The 19,639-nt window shown below is 50.4% G+C and overlaps 2 protein-coding genes across 4 annotated transcripts in view; both read left to right on the forward strand.

The window, feature by feature from the left end:
• The first annotated feature begins 813 nt into the window (after nucleotides 1–813).
• Apoc2 (apolipoprotein C2) lies at nucleotides 814–4,042 on the forward strand. Of its 3 annotated transcripts, none has more exons than XM_060368669.1 (5): nucleotides 836–967; nucleotides 2,362–2,436; nucleotides 2,913–3,086; nucleotides 3,208–3,399; nucleotides 3,782–4,042. In XM_060368669.1, exons 3-5 carry the CDS (start codon nucleotides 3,082–3,084, stop codon nucleotides 3,867–3,869), a joined length of 285 nt encoding a protein of 94 aa, XP_060224652.1. In that variant the 5' UTR covers nucleotides 836–967; nucleotides 2,362–2,436; nucleotides 2,913–3,081; the 3' UTR covers nucleotides 3,870–4,042. The 3 variants fall into 3 exon arrangements, with proteins under 3 accessions (XP_021497860.1, XP_060224652.1, XP_060224655.1); XM_060368672.1 differs by having other exon boundaries at nucleotides 898–967; nucleotides 3,249–3,399; XM_021642185.2 differs by lacking the exon at nucleotides 2,362–2,436 and having other exon boundaries at nucleotides 814–967; nucleotides 3,249–3,399.
• A 6,114-nt stretch (nucleotides 4,043–10,156) lies between these two features.
• The window catches only part of Clptm1 (CLPTM1 regulator of GABA type A receptor forward trafficking), a 31,562-nt gene continuing 22,079 nt past the window's right edge, over nucleotides 10,157–19,639 (forward strand). Inside the window, exons 1-2 of the mRNA XM_021642163.2 lie at nucleotides 10,157–10,300; nucleotides 18,414–18,526. Of these exons, the coding sequence (XP_021497838.1) occupies nucleotides 10,229–10,300; nucleotides 18,414–18,526 (185 nt within the window). The 5' untranslated portion in view covers nucleotides 10,157–10,228. The remainder of the gene's footprint in view (nucleotides 10,301–18,413; nucleotides 18,527–19,639) is intronic.

A 19,639-nucleotide genomic window follows, 5' to 3' on the forward strand; every position in this document is an offset into this window, starting at 1 on the left:
TACACCCTATTCCAAGTGGGTTCCACAAATGGAAAAACCCCTCCACAATACCCAAGCACACCTATGTCTCTCAAGAACTGGGGGGTTGTCTTTCTTTTGGGGGAGACAGCGGTCTAGGGATCAAACCCAGGGCCTCACACAAGCCAGCTAAGTACCCTATTGCTGAGCCACATCCCCAGCCCTCTTTTAAAATTACCTCTATTTAGGGGATGACCAGATAGCTGAGTGGTTAAGGCTAAGGACTGCGAAGTATTACATGTATTTATTCGTATGTGCCTGCATGTGCGGTTTGTACATGTAGGGGTGAGAAGAAGGGGTCTGTTCTGTCCTTTTGCTTGGAAGCCTGAACCCAGGTCATCAGTCTTAGTAGCAGGCTCCTCTACAGGATGGCTCAGATTCCCAGATCTCTCTCTCTCTCTTTCTTCTCCAGACAGGGTTTCTCTGTGTAACTTTGGCTGTCCTGAAACTCTCTCTGTAGACTAGGCTGAGCATGGAGGTACAAGCCTGTAATCCCAGCACCTGGGAGATCAGGAGCTCAAGGACAGCCTCAGCCTCACAGGAAGTTCCGGGGTAGCCTGAGCTATATGAGACCCTGTGTGAATAAAACCAAAACAAAGCCTTTTCATTTTCAGGTAAAAATCTTGCTAAGTTGACCAGTGGCTCTTGGACTCACTCAATTCTTGATCCTCCTGCCTCAGCCTCTTGAAAGAGCTTGAGGTTGCAGCTCTGCCCAGTTTTTGGGTGGCTTTTCAAAGTGGGGCTTCCCTATGGAAACCTGGCAGTGAACGTCCCTGGCCACTGCCCTTCCAGGCCTGCCACCCAACCCCCTCTGTGGCTCTGTTGGCCAGGACTTTGTCCTAGGACAGAGGAGCTGCCTGATATGGAAGGAGGGGGCCCCTCTGGAGTTATAAAGCCTGCCAGCCCACTGAGCTAGTGAGCTCAGTCCCATTCTGTCTGTTACGTTCAGGTAAGAGGTGGACCAAAGGGTGCGGGGAAGAGCGTCAGGGGTAGAGATTCCTAAGTCAGAAACTACAGGAGGATCCGCCTTAGATCTGCCCTAGGTGTCCGTCTTGGAATCATGAAACTGAAAGGCTTTTTTCTGTCTTTATTTCTTTTTTTCTTCCTTCCTTCCATTTTTTGAGAGAGGGTCTCGTTCTGCAGCCCAGGCTAGCCCTGAACTTCTGCTTCTCTTCCCTCAGCCTGACCAGGCATGCTCTCATGCGCCCGACTAAAACTGTGGAGTTTAGATTTGTGGTCTATTTGTTTAACTTGGCCCTTCTCCCAGGTTTGAGCTCTACCTCTTTTGAAAACATCTTTTGTTTATTTATTTTGTGTGTATGGATGTTTTGCCTGCATGGATGCTTATGTACCATGTGCGTGCTTGGCTCCCTGCAGATGCCAGAAGAGGACGTTGGATCCCCTGGGAGTAGACTTACAGACAAACGGTTGCCAGGCCGCCCTATAGGTACAGGGACTTGAACCCAGGTCCTCCGGAAGAGCAGTTAGTGATCTCAACTACTGAACCCCCATTTCTCCCGCCTGTATTTCAGCATCTATTTTTGTTTTTATGTTTTTGGTTTTTCAAGACAGAATTTCTCCGTGTGGCCTTGGCTATCCTGGGCTCACTTTGTAGAGTAGGCTGACCTCGAACTCACAGAGATCTGCCTGCCTTTGCCTCCCAGAGTGCTAGTGCTAGGATTACAGGCGTGCACCACTGCGCCTGACTGTATTTCAGCCTCTTGCTGTCTGTTTCTCATCCCCAAAGGATGGTTATTTTGTGTTCTGGCAATACAACCCTCAGCAAATGGGAGAGGGCGAGTAAACAAAGCAGCCGTGGGCTCAAGAATCTGAGGACATAGCTAGTTGCGGTGGTGCGCGCCTTTCATCCCAGCAGCTCAGGGAGGCAGCACAGCCAAGGCTACAAAGAAACCCTGTCTCGAAACAAGGCAAAACAATACAAAATAAAAAGAACCTAGACACTAGAGGCACAAGTATCTGGTGAAGGCAGGAGATCAGGAGTTCAAGTCAATTTGAGGCCAGCCTGGGCTATATAAGACTTTGTGTTTAAAACAAAACAAAACAGAAAAACAAACGTGGGGCCTGGAGACATGGCTCTGTGGTTAAGAGCATTTGTTGCTCTTGTAGAAGACTTGGGGTTTTAGCTCGGTGTGGTGGTGCATGCCTTCAATCCAGCACTTGAGAGGTGGAAGCAGGTGGCTCTGTGACCAGGCCAGCCTGGTCTACAGATCGAGTCCCAGGACAGCCAGGACTACACAGAGAAACCCTGTAAGAAAAAAGAAGAGGAAGAGTTGGGTTTGGTTCACAGCACTCAGAAGGGGACTCAGACATCTCTCGTTCCAGGTTCGGGTGACCTTTTTCTGGCCTCTGGTCTCTACAGGCCCTGGGCACACACTCACTGCACTTATATACATTCAGGTAAAACACCCAAATACACTTATTTTATTATTGTAGTTTTGTTTCCAGACAGGGCATCACCTGATATAGCTCAGGCTGGCATAGAACCCACTATGTAGACCAGGCTGGCCTTGAACTCATAGAAATTCACCTGCCTCTGCCTCCTGAGTGCTGGGATCAAAATCATACACCACTATGCCTGGCTTCACACACACACACACACACACACACACACACACACACACAGGACCAGGTATGGTTCCACACACCACCAACCCCAGTATTTGAGAGGCCAAGACAGGTAGCTCTCTGAGTTCAAGGCCAGCCTGGTCTTACATAGTAAGCTCCAGGCCAACTAGGGCTATATAGTGAGACCTTGTGTGGTTACCTCTGACCCCCACAATAAATAAATAAATAAATAAATAAATAAATAAAGCCTCTGGAATAGAATTTCAGAAGAGACCTCATCTGAATTGTTTCAAATCCTTATTGGGCAGGAATCGGGAGAGAGCAGGGTGCCCGCCCACCCCCGGAGACCAGCACCCTAGCAGTGCACCGCCCCGTAGCTTTGCTGCCTACCACAACACCGTCCTCAGTGCTCCCGGTCACAGACAGTATGGGATCTCGGTTCCTCCTGGCTGTGTTCCTCGTCCTCCTGGTGCTGGGATGTGGTGAGTGGGGCCTCAAGGTGGTGGTGAGGGCTCAGGGAGGAAGGGTTGGGTGACTCTCAGGCATCGCCCCGCCTTCCTCTGCCGTCCCGTCTTCTTCCTCACCTGCGTTCACTCACCCAAGGACACCTCAGTGCATCCAGTCTAACCATCATGCTCCCTCAGAGGTCCAGGCAACCCCTGAAGATGATCCGGGCAGCCCAGCCCTGCTGGACAAGGTGCAGCAGTCTCTTTACCGTTACTGGGACTCTGCCAAGGAGGCTGCCCAAGGCCTGTACAGCAGCAAATTCCTGACCACCGTGGATGAGAAACTCAGGTGCGTCCTGCCGAGCAAGACAGCGCCCTCATCTAGGCCCTTCTCCCTCAGACCTAAGGGTCCAGGCCCAGCTCTCCTCCCTCCAGTCTAGGGGTGCAGGCTCCTCCCTCCCCCCTCAGATAGGTCCAGGCCTAAGCCCTGCTCTCTCAGATCTACAGGGTTAGGTTTAACTCTCTTTTCCCAGTCCCAGCAGTTTAGAATCCAGCCCTCCCTCCTCCCTGCTGAGGGTCCAGACTCCGGACTTCCTTCCTCAGACCAAGGAAGATTAGGCCACATCTCTTTTCTCTCAAAAGCAGAGGTCCAAACCCTAGCTTTTCTCCTTTAGGCCCAGGGCTCCAGCTTCCAGGCTCTTCTTTCCAACTCCACTGTGCTTTTTCTCCAGGGACACGTACAGCAAAAGCTCTGCGGCCATGAGTACTTACGCGGGCATTTTTACGGACCAGCTCCTCCTTCTCCTAAAGGGAGAATAGTGACGTGCAAACCCCAAGTCAGGGGAGGGGAGAACCCAGCCCTCGACCTCTTTGTTCTCATCACCTGATCAGGATGGCCCTACATCCCCCTGTCCCAGCAGCCCTTGTCCTCCTGCTCTGAACTGTAGATGGAATTCTTCCAGTGAAAGAATAAATTGATCCAGGTTCATTGACTTTGGTGTGGTTCCTTTTCTGAGGCCCCCAGAGCCGAACTGAAGGGTCTACGGAATCTCATCAACATTTGATCAGTGTGGTTTTATGACAAGAGAGTTAGCATCCTGCATTCCAAGCATTTGGTGAGCACCTGTAAGTCTGTGGCTTTAACAGGAAACCTGGTCCATCGGAAAGAAAAGTAAATACTAGACAGGCAGTTCACACCGGTAAGCCTAGCCCTTGAGACCTGAGGCAGGAGGATCATAGCAATTCTAAGTCTAGCTTAGACTACATAGCGAGTTTTAGTTTTCTTTTAAAATTACATTTATGAGGCTGGAGAGATGGCTCAGTGGTTAAGAGCACTGTCTGCCCTTCCAAAGGACCCGGGTTCAATTCCCAGCCCCCACATGACAGCTCACAACTGTCTGTAACTCCAATCCCAAGGGATCTGACAACTTCACACTAATGCAAACAAAATAAAATTAAATAAGTTATTGAAAAGAAAATAAAATTACATTTATTTTGAGGGAGGGAGCTACAATCTGGATGTAAAGTGAATAAATTATAATAAAAAGTAAACTTAAATAAAAAAATTACATTTATTTCTACTTTTTAATTTTCTTGAGACAGAATTTCTATGTGTAACCTTGGCTGTTCTGGACTGGCTTTGTAGACCAGGCTGGCCTCGAACTCACAGAGATCTCCCTGCCTCTGCCTCTCAGAGTGCTAGGATCAAGGGCGTATGCCGCCATGCCTGGCTTAATTTTAATTTTAATTAATTTATTTTTTTAATGTGCATTTAGTGTGAAGGTGTCAGATCCCTTGAAATTGGCATTACAGACAGTTGTGAACTGCCATGTGGGTGCTGGGAATTGAACCCGGATCCTTTAGGAAGAGCAGACAGCACTCTTAACCACTAGCCATCTCTCCAGCCCCCAATTTTAATTTTTTTGAGACAGGGTTTCTCTACGGAGCCCTGACTGTCCTGGAAATCACTATTTAGGCCAGGCTGGCCTCGAGCTCACATAGATTTCCTCCTGCTTCTGCCTCCCCAGTGCTAGGATGGAAGGCATGTGCCACTACATCCTGCTTTTCTTCCTTCCTTCCATCCTTCCTTCCTTTCTTTCTTTCTTTCTTTCTTTCTTTCTTTCTTTCTTTCTTTCTTTTCTCTTTCTTTCTTTCTTTCTTTCTTTCTTTCTTTCTTTCTTTCTTTCTTTCTTTCTTTCTTTCTTTCTTTAATACAGCAGTATTTTTGAGGCCATCCGGGGTGGCAGAGTAAGATCTGCTCAAAACAAACAGTATATACACACAACTTAAAAATAATTGTTTTTGTTGTTTTTAAATTTCATGTGCATTGGCGTTTTGCCTGCGCGTCTCTCTTTGTGAGGGTGTCAGATCCTCTGATCTGGAGTTGTGGACAGGAGTGAACTGCCATGTGGGTGCTGGGAACTGAACCCAGCTCCTCTGGAAGAGCAGCCAGTGCTCTTAACTGCTAGGCCAACTCTCCAGCCCTTAAAAATAAGTTTTTTTTGTTGTTGCTGTTGCTTTTGTTTTTCAAGACAGGGCTTCTCTGGGTTGCCTCGCTGTCATGGAACTCACTCTGTAGACTGGGCTGGCTTGGAACTCTCAGAGATCAGTTTGCCTCTGCCTCCCAAGTGCTGGGGTTAAAGGCGCCGCCTCTACCTGCTCAGTATATACCTTTCAACCCCTCTGAACGACCCAGGTGTAGCAGCCGGAGCCTATAGTAGAACACTCCCAAAGTCCCGGGGCAGAGGCAGGGGAGTCAGGAGCTCAAGGTGACTCTGAGCGGCATAATGAGGGAAACCAGCCTGGGCTACATCAGACCTTATCCCCAAAACAGACAGACAAAACCAGCACGGACTAGGTGGCTCAGTGAGTGCAGAACACACAAAAAGGTGGGAAGGGAGCCCCGCTCCACAAGCGGTCCTCTGGCCTCCACGTGTGTGTTGTGTGTGCTTGCGCATGTACACATAGTAATAAGAGGGCTAGGCCTCCTGCTCAGCCTGTGTGAGGGTCCTCACAGAGTACAGAAAAACAGAAAGGGCGTGGGAATGAGTTGTCCAAAAAGGTGCCTGGCACAGAGGAGAGGCCAGTTGGTGCTCACAAAGCCCTGCTAAAGTTAGGAAATTGACGCTAAGGTTGCCAGGGCCCCAGGAGGATGACACACTGAAACTTAGGTTCTTGGACAATTTCAACATATTAACCCCATATGGGTTTTACCAAAAACAAACAAACAAACAAACAAATAAAGTGCTAGCTTTAGGAACAGGACACAGCAGAGAAAAACCCAGTCGTGCTTTCATGTGGCTTCTGACAATAAACCGATGGTATTGGGCTTGGTGGCACACATCCGTGATCCTGGTACCTGGGAAGCAGAGGCAGGCAGATCTTGGAACCCAGCTTGGTCTATAGAGCAAATTCCAAGACAGGTGAGGCAAAACAGAAGGACCCCGTGTTGAAAAAAAAAGGGCAATAGTTGAAACCATTTTGATGATTTTAACATTGTTATGTGTTTCATTTCTTTGTTCTTTTTGTTTATACAAGGTAGGGTCTTACACGAAGCCTGCCCAGGTCCTCCTATGAGGTCGGAGGACAGGTCTGTGCCCCTCACTCCCGTGTCCCATAGGTGGCGCTGTTGGTCCCGCAGAGGACTCATGGCCTGGATTTCGCCTAATCTGTTTGGCAAAAATTTGCAGCCAGTCTTTCAATACTCCTGGGGCAATTTTCCCAGATTCGGAGGCTGGGCAGCTGTGAGTCCAGTAGAAAACAGGGACTAGGAAGGAGGGGCGCTGGGAAGGCTCCCAAGTCCAAGGGCCTGGGAAGAACTGAGGCTGCCAAGCTCTAGGGGTGCCTGGGAGGGGGAGACAAAGGGGGAACAATCCTCGCTCTGTCCAGTGTTTCCCACAGACTCAAGCCAAAGGGAACCACTGCCCAGGCCAGTTCTGCTCCCAGCCCGTCCTGGTGCTACCCCCCAGATTCCTTTCTTCCTCACATCCCCAACCAACTCCGTTTGGGACCACATAGTCCAGGTGCACAAATTCTGCCTAAGAAAGAGCGATCTGAACCCTGCATTTCTTCTCGCTCAGACTTTGGACTCTAGCCCTCGAGTCCCGTCTCCTGAAGACTTAGAAGATGGGTGTGCAAGGCCCCTTCTCCCCTAGAATCTGAAAACACAGTTCCTGATGGTGTTGGGTGCCCCCTAATGGTGGGCAGAGTGAACGCACGAATTGTCATTGAGCGGGGTACAGATAGACCTGTTATCTAGCTTCCAATACGTAATGAAAACGTGAATTAACAACAATAGCCTAGTTGTTTTTTGTTTTGATTTTTGTTTGTTGAGGTTTTTTGTTTGTTTTGTTTTCTTTGTTCTTTGGAGGTTGTTGTTGTTGGCTTCTCTGTGTAGCCCTGGCTGTCCCGGAACTCATGCTGTAGACCAGGCTGGCCTCAAATTCTGCCTCTGCCTCCTTCCCAAGTGCCGGGATTAAAGGCATTTGAAAAGCCTGGTTTTAGGCAAGCTGGAAATCGACCCAGGGTAAAATGCATGAGAAGCACTCTACTGCCTACCTTTAGTCCTCATCTGTATATTACAGATTTTAAATTTGATTTTATGTGTGTGTGAGTGTTTTGCCTGCAGGTATGTGAGTGTCTGGCACCCAAGGAGGCCAGAAAAGCCAATCAGGTCCCCTAGAACTGGAGTTACAGATGTTTTTGAACTGCCATTTGGGTGTTGAGAACTGAAGCGGAAACCTGGATTCTCTGGAGTAGCATCTCCTGCCCTTAACCACTGAGCCAACACTCCAGCTTTCATTTGTATCCTTCCTTTCTTCTTTCTTTCTTTCCCCTATGAGTACACCAGCAGAGGGCATAGATGGTTATGAACCACCACGTGGTTGCTGGGGATTGAACTCAGGACCTGTCGAAGAGCAGCCATTGTTCTTAACCACTGAGCCGACTCTCCAACCCTATCCATATATATTTTTAGTGGTTTCCTCTTGCCATTGTGGCGACCCTCAGGTAAGTCACCCAGAGAGCTTGGTTCTTTGATTGAATAATGATCCCTAAGTCAGTGCTAGGGACACATTAGTGACCACAGTAGTCCTGGGTCTGGACTGTGCAATGCATGTAGACACACTCAGTAGGGGGAATACCGACACTCTGTGCAGCCCTGGATAGTTTTGAAACTCTCTCTGTAGATCAGGCAGGCCTTGAACTCAGAGGTCCGACTGCCTCTGCCTCTTGAGTGCTGGGATTAAAGGTGTGCTCCACCAGCACCAGGCTCAGATCTACCTTCCTTTATTTCTTCTTTTTTTCTAGACAGGGTCTCTTGTAACTCAGGCTGACCTAGAATGTGCTATGCAGAAAAATAATATAGACTTTACCTGGAACTCACTCTGTCGCTCAGACTGGCCTCAAACTGAGATCTGCCTGCCTCAGCCTCCTAAGTGCTGGGATTATAGGTGTGCACCACCACCCTGATAATTTATCTTTATTTTATGTGCATTGGCATTTTGCCTGCATGTATGTCTGTGTGAGGGTGTCATATTCCCGGTACTAGAGTTGTAGACCTGGATGGTGTGAGCTGCCATGTGGATGCTTGGAATGGAACTTGGGTCCTCTGAAAGAACAGTCCAGTGCTCTTTAGCACTGAGTCATCTCTTCAGGCCCTTTAAAGATGTTTTAGTTGGAGCTGTGTAGATGGCTCAACTGCTCTTCCAGAGCACCTGCGGTTCACTTCCACCCACAGGGCCATTCACAACAGTAACTCCAGTGCCAGGGGCCTGGCGCCCTCTTCTGGCGTTCAAAAGCACCAGGCGCCTACTTGGTGCACATCCGTATGAGAATAATGGATCTAATAATAAATGTAATTTTTTAAAGAATGTTTTAGTGGGTCTATAGCTGGTCTCAGCAACTAAGCAAGTGGCCTTGCTTCTACAGGACTACTGTTCAATTCCCAGCCCTTCCGTTGTGCAGCTCACAACTGCTTATTGAAACAGGTAGCTAAGGCCGGCCTAGAACTCAAGAGATCCACCTGTTTTTGCCTTCCTAGTGCTGGGACTAAAGTTAAGCGCCACACACCCAGTCCTTGACTGTGGTCTAAAAAACCTTTGAGAGATTTTGTACTTAATATAAAATCATGGTTTCTAGTTTAATGTGCTGGGACATAAACTGTAACCTCAGCTAGCAGTCGGGAGGCTAAGGCTGGAAGATGCATAAGTCCTATGCCTGCCGCAGCCACTGCTTCATTTCCAGACCGTCTCATTCCCCTTTACCCATTAAAACGAACAAACGAAAAAGAACATCGGGAAGATTATTAAGCTCATATGGTTCATGTCTGTATCCCCAGTGCTCCAGAGGCTGAGGCAGGAGGATCACGAGTTGGGGCCAGCCTGGAGATCCTGTCTTTGTGGGTTTTGTTTGTTGGTTTTTCGAGACTGTGTTTCTCGGCGTAGCCCTGGCTGGCCTCGAACTCAGAGCGACCCGCCTGCCTCTGTCTCCCAGTACCCGCTGCCGAGGTCTGCTGGAAGGCAGACTCCCCTATGGAAAACTTGAGCGCTAAACTACGCTGCCTAAAAGTGGCGAGGGTGCCATCCCCAGCCCTTACAGAACGCTGAAATCCGGCCTCCGGATGCACCGAGAGGCCACAACCCCTGGGGAATGATGGCAGAAGCTTAAACTAAGGAACACTGATCAGAGGCGAAAAGCGCAAGGCCACGACCACCCCAGGGAGCCTGAGAACGGCGGCCCGAAGAGGGGCCTTCCGTTCGGGAGGGGCGTGCCTCCAGCGGGACGCTCCGAATCGCTACGGTGGCCGGAGAAGCTCAGGAACCGTCGACTGTAAAGCGGAGAGACGGCGAGCCGAAGTGAGGCAGAACCGCGTGGCACGACCGTACAGTCCGAGGGAACCGGCCAACTTGGATGGGTGAAAAGCGCATTTTAGCCTACACGGCCCGAGCACTCGGAGGAGCCACTTCCCGCTAGATGGACGACAAACAGGCTGCGCTGGAGAAGGGCGGAAGCGGAGTACGGTGGCCGGCTCGCGCCCTCTAGAGGGCGTGGCCTGAGGTGCTCCGTTCGGCTAGGGCAGCCTGGCGGGGCGGGCCAAGTGTGAAATCTCGCGCGATCGCGCTGGCGCCGTCGGGGACGGGGCGGGGCTGGCGGCGGGGGCGGGGACCCGGAGCGGGAAGATGGCGGCGGCGCAGGAGGCGGACGGGGCCGGCAGCGCCGTGGTGGCGGCCGGGGGAGGCAGCTCTGGTCAGGTACGGAGGCCGAGAGGTGCCTGGGGGAACTCTTCCCCAGCGGGGGTCACTCCCGCTGGGAGTGTCCTGTCCTTTTTGGAGGAATCGTGTGCATCGGGGCCTCCGTGCCCCAGAGGGACCTTGACTATTGGGCCCAGGCGGCGCCCGGCCGCCCAGGAGGCCGGACGGTGGCGGGAACCCGGCCCTGTTGCGCGCCAGGTCTCCTGCTGGCTCGCGCCGGGCGTCCAGCAGAGTCTTGCTCGAGCTGAGGAGAGAGTGGCACGGAGGGGCGCTGACTTATAATCCCAGGCGTCCTACGTTCCCAACTGTGCGATTCCAGGCTCCAAGCTCCAGTGCCATTCCTAGAGAGGTCTGGTGTTCCGGGTCGGCTCCGCAGTGCTCGAGATAGGAGGCAGTGGTTGGTTAGTTGGGAGTTTTCTAGCTCCGGGGAAATACGGTTATTATGGTGGGTAAAGGGCATGGGCTGCGGAGGCCGACAGACCCATTTTACAGACAGGGATCCGAGGGACAGCAAGACGAAGGCGCCTGTAGAAGGTCACGCAGGTTAACTTTAAAATCCGCCCCGTGAGAAAGCTGGCTGTGGGTGGTCTGGACTGAGATGGGCGCTTCTAGCCTAAACGGATCAAATAGGGAAATTGGTCCGGATGCATTTGCCTTCTAACCCATTACCACCCCAGACTACACCGAGACTTGAGAGCATACCAGTTCACTTAGGCACCGTGCAGGCTTCTGGGGGAATTGATGGAGTGACAGCAAGGTGCTGCCGACCCACCCACTGGGATGCCACTGACGTGTAGGAGGCAGCTCAGGGAGTACCGACCGGGAGGGGTGCATGGAGCTCACTGGCTGTGGCCTTGGACAAGTTTCTTTCTGTGGGTCTCATTTCCCCCGTGGTTCATGGAGGAGCTGGGTGGGAGGGCCAGCCTTTCTGGCTGTTAAACATGGCTGCAACCATTTTTCTGCAGCAGTCAGGGGAGTGGGAGAGGAGACTGTAGTGTAAACAGACTAGGATAGTGTCGGAAGTCCGGGGTGATGGATGAGCAGCAGGATCTCAAAGGCCGGGTAGATGGACTCACCTGGGGAAAGATACCAGGCTGAAGTGGTGAGGTGTGGAGCCCAGCATATCTGGACTGAGTCTTTCTGGCATTTCCAACCAGACCTGGGGTGCAGGCAGCTCAGGAAATTGTTGGCTTGTCCTTGCTGGAGTGAGTACACCGGCTGGGAGGCAGGGACTTCCTAGTCTCCCCGATTTGTAGTCCTAGCTCCTGTAAATTTCTGTTGCTTATTGGGTGTGGGTGGCACAAGAGGCCAAGGCTTACAGTGTGTTGAACTTGCAGACACATGTGGAGCCTCTCTGATTCCCATCTCTGCGCTAAATCTTTTGTTTGTGACTTGTGGCCCTTTTGCTTCAGCGTCCCAGGCGCTGGCATGGCAGGCATATGGCACTAGCCTAGCTCATGCATGAGAAGTTTTAATGCTCATCCTTTGGCCTTCAGGATAAAGTACACTTTTGTTTTGTTTTGTTTTTTAGCAGATCAAGACCTGCCACAAACTGTTTTATTTAGACGAGACTAGGCTTTCTTTCTTCGTTCTTTTTAGTTCATCTTCTTTTTTTAATTTTTGAAACAGTCCTATTGTGTAGTCTGGCACTCATATAGAGTGCCTGCCTATGTCTCCCAAGTGCTGGAATTACGGGTGTGCCCAGGCTTAAACTTTTTTGTTTGGTTGGTTTGGTTTTTGTTTTGTTTTTCAAAACAGGGTTTCACTGTGCAGTCCTGGAACTCATTCTGTAGACCAGGCTTGCCTCAAAAGCAGAGATCCGAGTGCTTCTGCTAGGCTTTCTAATATCCTTGGTGTTAGACATTTTGAGTTGGCTGCCCTGTGCCCCTGAGGGTGCTTGGCACTGCCACTGGCGTTTGTAGGCTGCGTCAGTACCACAAATGCCCCTTCCTGGTTTGACAGCTAGAAATGTCTCTGGAAGTTTCTAAATGTTTTTGGGATGAGAACAAGGACGATGGAGGCAGAATCACCTTTGCTAGAGTACTTGCAGTCTCTTTCCTTGTAGTGTTTGCCTGGTTCTCCTTCTTGGGTCTTCTTGTCTATTCTCTCACTCAGTCCTCAGGAACATCCACTGAGTAGCCGGAAAGACCACGCAAGGCGTATACAAGATCACAGGAGGTTGGGCCATTTTGTTTATTTGTTTTCTTGATGTCAAGAGTCTCACCATGTAACCAGGCTGGCCCCAATTTCAGTTCCTTCTGCCTCAGCTTCCTGACATGAGCCAGCATACACCACTACCTGGATGATTTTTCCTAGTCCTCCGCTCTCAGATTTCCTTTCCCTAAGAAAGAAGTCCTCTCGGACTAGGTCAGCTGTGCCCCTGGCTCTGCATGGGCTCTGCTGGTCCAGCCTGCCCGTTCTGTTGTTGTGACTGTCTCCTGCACTGGACTTTCGGTCAGTACTGTCTCACTAGCCCCCTCAGCTCTGGGCTGGACAGAGGAGATGACAAGTTGGGGGGGAAGTACTTTTTTGTTTGTTTTTTTGAGACAGAGACAGCCTTGGCTGACCTGGACTCACTTTGTAAACCAGGCTGGTGGAGAACTCACAGAGATCCACCTGCTTCTGCCTCCCAGAGCACTAGGATTACAGGCATGCACCACTGCGCCTGGCTGGGGGCCAGGGGAGTACGTTTTTTGTTTTGTTTTATTAATTGTATAGGCAGCGACACCCAGGATTCCTGCATGCCTAGCTTGCCCTTTGCACCGAGCTGCACCCCTAGCCATCCCTAGCAGGTGCTCTGTACTGACTCACTCCTACAGCAGTGAATGGGTGTTGAACCAGAGGCCAGGCCGGGATAGAGTCTGAGGTAGTCCTGGTGGATCTGAGCAGTCCTTGAGTACATGGTGTTGTATTTGGTCATAGCTGCTTGCCAGACTGGTGGATGTTCCTGGAGGGGGTCTTCAAGATCAGGCGTGCAGAGCCAAGAACAGGCGGGAGCCCTGCTTTGTTGGACCTCCTGTGCCCAGTAAGAGGTGTGGAAGCATGCATAGGGACATGGTAACAAAAATATACCTGACCGTAGATGGCAGAGACTTGGACAGATATGTAGTTGTCATGTGTAGGGAGTGAGTGATGGGTAGGTGGAAGACATCTCAGAGGAGGTGGCACTTTATCGAAGACCTGGAGGAGGGAAGGAGGGAGTCAGAACCATGTAAAGGAAAGACCATCGAAATAATGGGGCTTGTCTGTGGAAAGCCCCTGGGGTGGAAGATAGCTGGTGTGAGGAGGGGCATTAGATGGGCTAATTACTGTAGCCAAAGAGGTAACTGGGTAGAGCATGGTGAAGGTGTGCGTGCCAGGCTGTGGTGAGGACTTGGTCTTGACTCTGAGGGCAAGGGGAGTCTTTTTGTTGAAGTTTAGTGTAGACACTTTCACGTTTGTCTCATGTCAGTGTGGAGTGCAGTGGCTTGTGGTGCATTCTGTAATGTGAGTCCATAGTTTGGTATCAGCAAATTTGTCCCTGGGGGCTGGTTTCAGGATTCCCTCAGTTTCAAAATCTCAGATGCCCAAGTCCCTCTGACAGACTGTTTGCATGTAACCTGCACGCCTCACTTCCCATGCCTAGTGGGGTGCAAGTACTGTGGAGGTCGCTGTAGTGGTAGTGTACATGTGCAGGAAGAAGCAGTGTTCTTTTTTGTTTGGTTGGTTGGTTTTGTTTCAGATGATTTATGTATATGAGTATTTTGCATACATGTATATATGTGCACCACATGTTTGCCTGATGCCTTGGAATGGGATATAGATGGTTTGAGCCATTGTGTGCGTGCTGGGAACCAAACTCTGGTCCTCTGCAAGAGCAGCAAGTGCTCATAATTGCTCAGCCATCTGTCCAGCCTTGTTCACTGGTGTTTGTTTGTTTGTTTGTTTTGAGACAGGGTCTCATATAGCTCTTGATGCCCTGGAACTCACTCTGTAGAATAGGCTGGCCTTGAACTCACAGAGATCCAGCTGCTTCTGCCTCCCAAATGCTGAGATTAAAGGTGTGGGCTACCAACAGCTTTAACAGCTTTATTGTGTTCTGTAGAGACAGGATCTCACCAACCTAGGCTGTTCTCAAGCTGAAGGCAGCCCTCCAGCCTTTTCTTCAACCAGTTGGTATCACAGGTGTGCACTGCCACACCTGGCTCAGATGCAGTTGAAGACGCTGGAGTCGGGGAAGCTCTTGAGATGGACCAGTAGATACAGCAGTGGCCAGACAAGCCTGACAAGCTGAATTTGGTTCCTGGAGCCTACATAAGGTTGAGGGAGAACTATGTGGAGTTGTTCTCAGAATTCCACACACATGATGGAGCACACAACTTCATACACATGTACACAGTAATAATAATTGTGTATTTATTTATTTGAGACAGGGTCTTTTTGTGTAGCCCTGACTGAACCAGAACTGGACATGTAGACCAGGTTGGCCTCAGACCCACAGAGATCTGCTGTGTCTGCCTCCCAAATGTTGGGGTTGCAGGAGTGGGCCATCATGTCAGCTTCTAAACATTTCTTCTCAGGGGCTGGAGAGCTGGTTCAGCTGTACTGAACTGTACTGCTCTTACAGTTCAGTGCCCACTACCTGCATCGGGCAGTTCACAGGTAGCTTGTGAACTCCAGCTCAGGGGCTCCCCAGCCTCTTCTGGCCTCCAGGGGCACATGCACTCAAATGTATATGCCATGTGCCTGCACACAATTAAAACAAAACAAAAAGGCTGGGCAGCGGTGGCTCGCACCTTTAATCCCAGCACTTGATAGGCAGTGGCAGGAGGATATCTGTGAGTTTGAGGCTAGCCTGGTCCGTATAGAGAGTTCCAAGACAGCCAGGGCTACCTGTCTCCAAAAACAAAAACCAAACAAGTTGTGTAGTAATAGCTAGGTAGATAGATAAAATCTCTGGATGGCTCAGCAGTTAGGAGTACCAGCTGCTCTTCCAAAGGACCCAGATTTGATTCCCAGCACCCACATGGTGGACTCTGTGAGTCCAGTTTGTGGGGATCCAGTGACCTCATCTGGCCTCTCCAGGCACTGGGCGTGTACATTATGCACAGACATACATGTAGGCAGAACACCCATATATATTTTAAAAAATGTTTCTAAAAGAGTACTTGTTTACATTTATAGAAAAAATTCTTATCAAAAATAAAAATGATCTTATTGTTTAAAAAAAAAAAAAGAGTACTTGTTATTCTTGACCATTCACACATGAAAACAGTGTAGGGAGCAGTGCAATTGAGCAGGGGCAAAGGTGTCCATTGCCAAGGCAGACAACCTGGATTTGATCCCTGGAACAAAAGTACAGAACCATCTCCCACAGATTGTCCTGTGGTGTCCATACACATGCTGTGGCATATGCCTCCACTTCCCAATAAAGTGAAAGAAGCACTAAGAAAAAGGTAAACATTTATGTTTACTTCATTTCTTATATATGAGTATTTGCCCAAATGTGTGTATGTGCGTCTCATGCATTCCTGGTACATGTGGGGGCCAAGAGTGGGCAGCAGATCTGTGGAACTACTGGGGTTACAGACAGTTGTGAGCTACCATGTGGGTTTTCCTTTCTGTTGGGCCCCAGGGTCTAGTATATCCTGAATTCTGAACATACATGCCCCCCCCGTGGTGAATTCTGGGTGGGCAGTGGCTCAGAGCCTGCTCCTGTTGCCTCACATCCAGGCTGCACTTTAAGGGACTTTCTGACTGTGGTCGTGCTCCTGGGTATGAGGCAGCACCCCTTGGGGTTGGTCTGCTTGTCTGTGGGAGGCTTAGCAGCTGGACCACCTGGGAGCTGATAGGTGTGACCTCAAAGCCTGGCCTGGCCCTGCCTCTGTTCTTGACTCGGAATCGACCCAGACTTGCTAGAAACCTGATTTCCAACCGCAGACTCCTCAGAGTAGGGACCTTGTGGCTGGACAGGTCTCCTGGCCCTCATCCTTTTCCCTGCCTTTAAAACACTCTTCCCTGGGTGTTCTCTGTCACAGCGGGAGAGACTCACTGAGGTGTCAGCCCAATCCGTGTGGTTCCTACCTTATGTCCTAGGGGCTGTCACCTTCGCTTGATTTCTCCAGAGCATATTTCTGTTAGTCTTATTTACTTATTTTAGGAAGAACACTGAGTATGCCACAAGAAGGGCTGGGCAGTGACTGGGATACTGCCTCTATCTTTACCTAAAAAAAAAAAAATACAGATAGAGCCCAGTGTGGTGGCCCATGCTTTTAGTCCCAGCACTTGGGAGGCAGAGGGAGGTGGATCTTTGTGAGTTCAAGGCCAGCCTGGTCTATAGAGCAAGTTCTAAGATAGCCAGGGCTACACAGAAAAACTGTCTCCAAAAACCAAAAAGGAAAAAAAAAATCTGACATATCTAGAGGATAGTTTAATGGTCCTGAGCTTAGTGGCTGCCACCTAGCTCGGCCTGGCACACAGTAGGGATGCAGAGCAGTCCTGGGAACCCACGGAGGAGAGCATTTCTGTTGACACTGTACCTGTGTTTGCCCAAGCCTGTCCTCAAGGTAGAGGGGTGACATGCCTAATGACATGCCTAAGCTGTCTCAGACGAGATCCATGGAGGAAGAACTGCAGCTGAGGTCCTCTGGACCCCAAATGCCCCCTGCCTGCCACCTGAGTGCCGTCCTGTGCACTTGCTGGAAATGAGGACCAGAGATAACAAGTGACATGTGCCCTGCTCCAGGTTGTTCTGTTCCCTGCTGTGAGGTGGTGAGGAAAGATGTGCAGGACTGGAGTTCAGGGTCCTGGGGGAAAGGACTGAGCAGCAGATCCTGGGGACAGTGGGTGTGGATGGCCCAGACACAGGGAGGCACTGTATGAGCTGACTTCACAAGTGTACATCAGCTGCAGATTCTCCATGATGCCCGCCGTAGTGAGTCCTCCCCGCTCTTTTAAAAAAGATTGATTTATTTTATGTATGCGGGGCTTTCCCTGCATGTATGTATGTGCATTACATGCATGCCTAGTGCCTATGGAGGTCAGAAAAGGGTATTGGATTCCCTGGAGCTGGAGTTTGTCAGCCACCATGTAGGTGGTGGGAACTAAACCTGGGTCCTCAGGAAGAGCAGCCCGTGCTCTGAACTTCTGAGCCATCTCTCCAACCCCCAGGTCCTACCTTCTGAAGGCTGGTGGGATGGGACAGCTGGTGGGAGAGGCTAGCATAGGACTGGGGACCCTGCATTGTCCAAAGAGAGGCTTTCAAAATGGCCCTGCCCTGAACTCTCTCTCACCTGGCTATCAGGGTGTCTCTGCTTCTGAGAGAAAGAGTTCTTGTTTTGTTTTGAGACAGCCTAGGTTGACTTTGAACTCTTGAGTGTCCTGCTTTCACCTCTCAGGTGCTGAGATTACAGGTATGTGCACTCTGCCTGGTGGGAGATGCTTCTTTCCATGGCATCCCCACCTGCTCTCTTCTTGGCATCTTGCTCCTAAGTAACACAGACAAGTGTCTTAACCTCTTTGAGCTTTGTTTGCCCAGCTGCCGAGCACAGCTACTCAGAGGTTGGAGTCAGGAGGGGTGCACAGGATGGGTGTTTGTATACCAGCTCACAGCAGCGAGGTTCTGTCAGTCTCTCTGCTGGACTGCTGCCGCCAGAGAGCTTGAGTTGAGGGATTGGGGCTCTTCCGCCCAGGGGAGGACCTTGTGGATCAGCCCAGCTTTCTATGATAGCCACTTCTCTTAAAGCCAGCTGCAGAGCCCCAGGACAGCCCTCCATGGACAATGCTCAGCTCATGCTGTCGGACTATCCCTCAACTGCTGGCTGCACTGCTCATTCCCTGTCCCAGTGTACTGTGATTTACTTCTTAGCATCTGAGGCCAGGTCTGGCCACAGTTTCCCTCTGAGCGCTTACTTCTCAGTGCACTCAGTTTGGGCTGATGCTGGTAGACAGGTCCCCACAGACTGGAAGGCCACTCAGGACCGGTCCCAACGCAGGTATCCTTGGGAAGACCATCCTGCCTGGGCACTCCTGGATGTGCCTTTCCTGAAGATTGACAAAGACTCTGTGTGCTCAGCCTCTGAAACTTGGGTACCCATATCAACCCCCTCACCCTATGCTCTGTTCCTTCCTACAGGTGACCAGCAATGGCAGCATTGGGAGGGACACGCCAGCCGAGACCCAGCCTCAGAACCCCCCACCCCAGCCAGCCCCCAACGCCTGGCAGGTCATCAAAGGCGTGCTGTTCAGGTGAGCAGGTGGGCTTGGGGCCTGGGGAGAGGGAGCAGTGACCAGGGATAGCACATCACTGCATAGGTGGGGGGCTGCACCCACAGAGGCCTCAGGACCTGTGTGCCCAGAGAAGGTCCTTGTGGCTAAACCGCAGCCACTCACAGGCTTGCATAGTCTCGCTCTAGTTGCTGCTTTCTTTATGGTGTTTGCTGAGCCCCCGGGAGCCCTCCTGGACAGATGTTTTTCTTTTTGTTTTGTTCTTTGAGACAGGGGTTTTCTATTAATGTAGCTCTCGTCCTGACACTCACTTTGTAGACCAGGCTGGCCTTGAACCCACAGAGATCTGCCGGCCTCTGCCTTCCGAGTGCTGTGATAAAATGCCTTCTTTTTGAGCCACACCTCCAGACCATTACTTCAAGGCAGGTTCTCACTAAGCTGCCAGGCTGGATTGAACTTGCTATGTAAACTGTCTATTTATCTAATGTGTATTGGTGTTTGCCTTGATGTATGTCTATGTGATGGTGTTGGATCCCCTGGAACTGGAGTTACAGACAGTTGTGAGCTGCCATGTGGGAGCTGGAAATTGAACCTGGGTCCTCTGGAAGTGTAGCCAGTACTTTTAAGCACAGAGCCATCTCTCCAGCCCTGGCCTAGAGCATTTTTATTATTTTGACTTATTAATTTTATGGGGCTTAGAAAGGTATGTACAGGGGGCTGGTGAGATGGCTCAGTGGTTAAGAGCACTATCTGCTCTTCCAAAGGTCATGAGTTCAATTCCCAGCAACCACATGGTGGCTCACAACCATCTATAATGTGAACTGATTCCCTCTTCTGGCAGGTGTAAATGCAGATAGAACACTCATATAAATAAAATAAATAAATCTTTTTTTTAAAAAAAAAAAAAAAGAAAGGTATGTACAGCCCTCTCCTGCCTCACCCAAAGGCTGTCTCTGTGACCCCTCTCCTCCGTTAATAAAACCTCCTGTGGTGGGGGCAAAGAAGAAAGGTTTGTACATGACTAGATGCACATGGGGGGCCAGAGAACAGCCTGGGGAGTCAGTTCTTCTACCATGCATGTGGGTCCTGGGGATCAAACTCAGCTTCATGGTACACACCTTCACCCTCTGAGCT

Source organism: Meriones unguiculatus, chromosome 1, assembly GCF_030254825.1.
Source record: "Meriones unguiculatus strain TT.TT164.6M chromosome 1, Bangor_MerUng_6.1, whole genome shotgun sequence".
NCBI lineage: Eukaryota > Metazoa > Chordata > Mammalia > Rodentia > Muridae > Meriones > Meriones unguiculatus.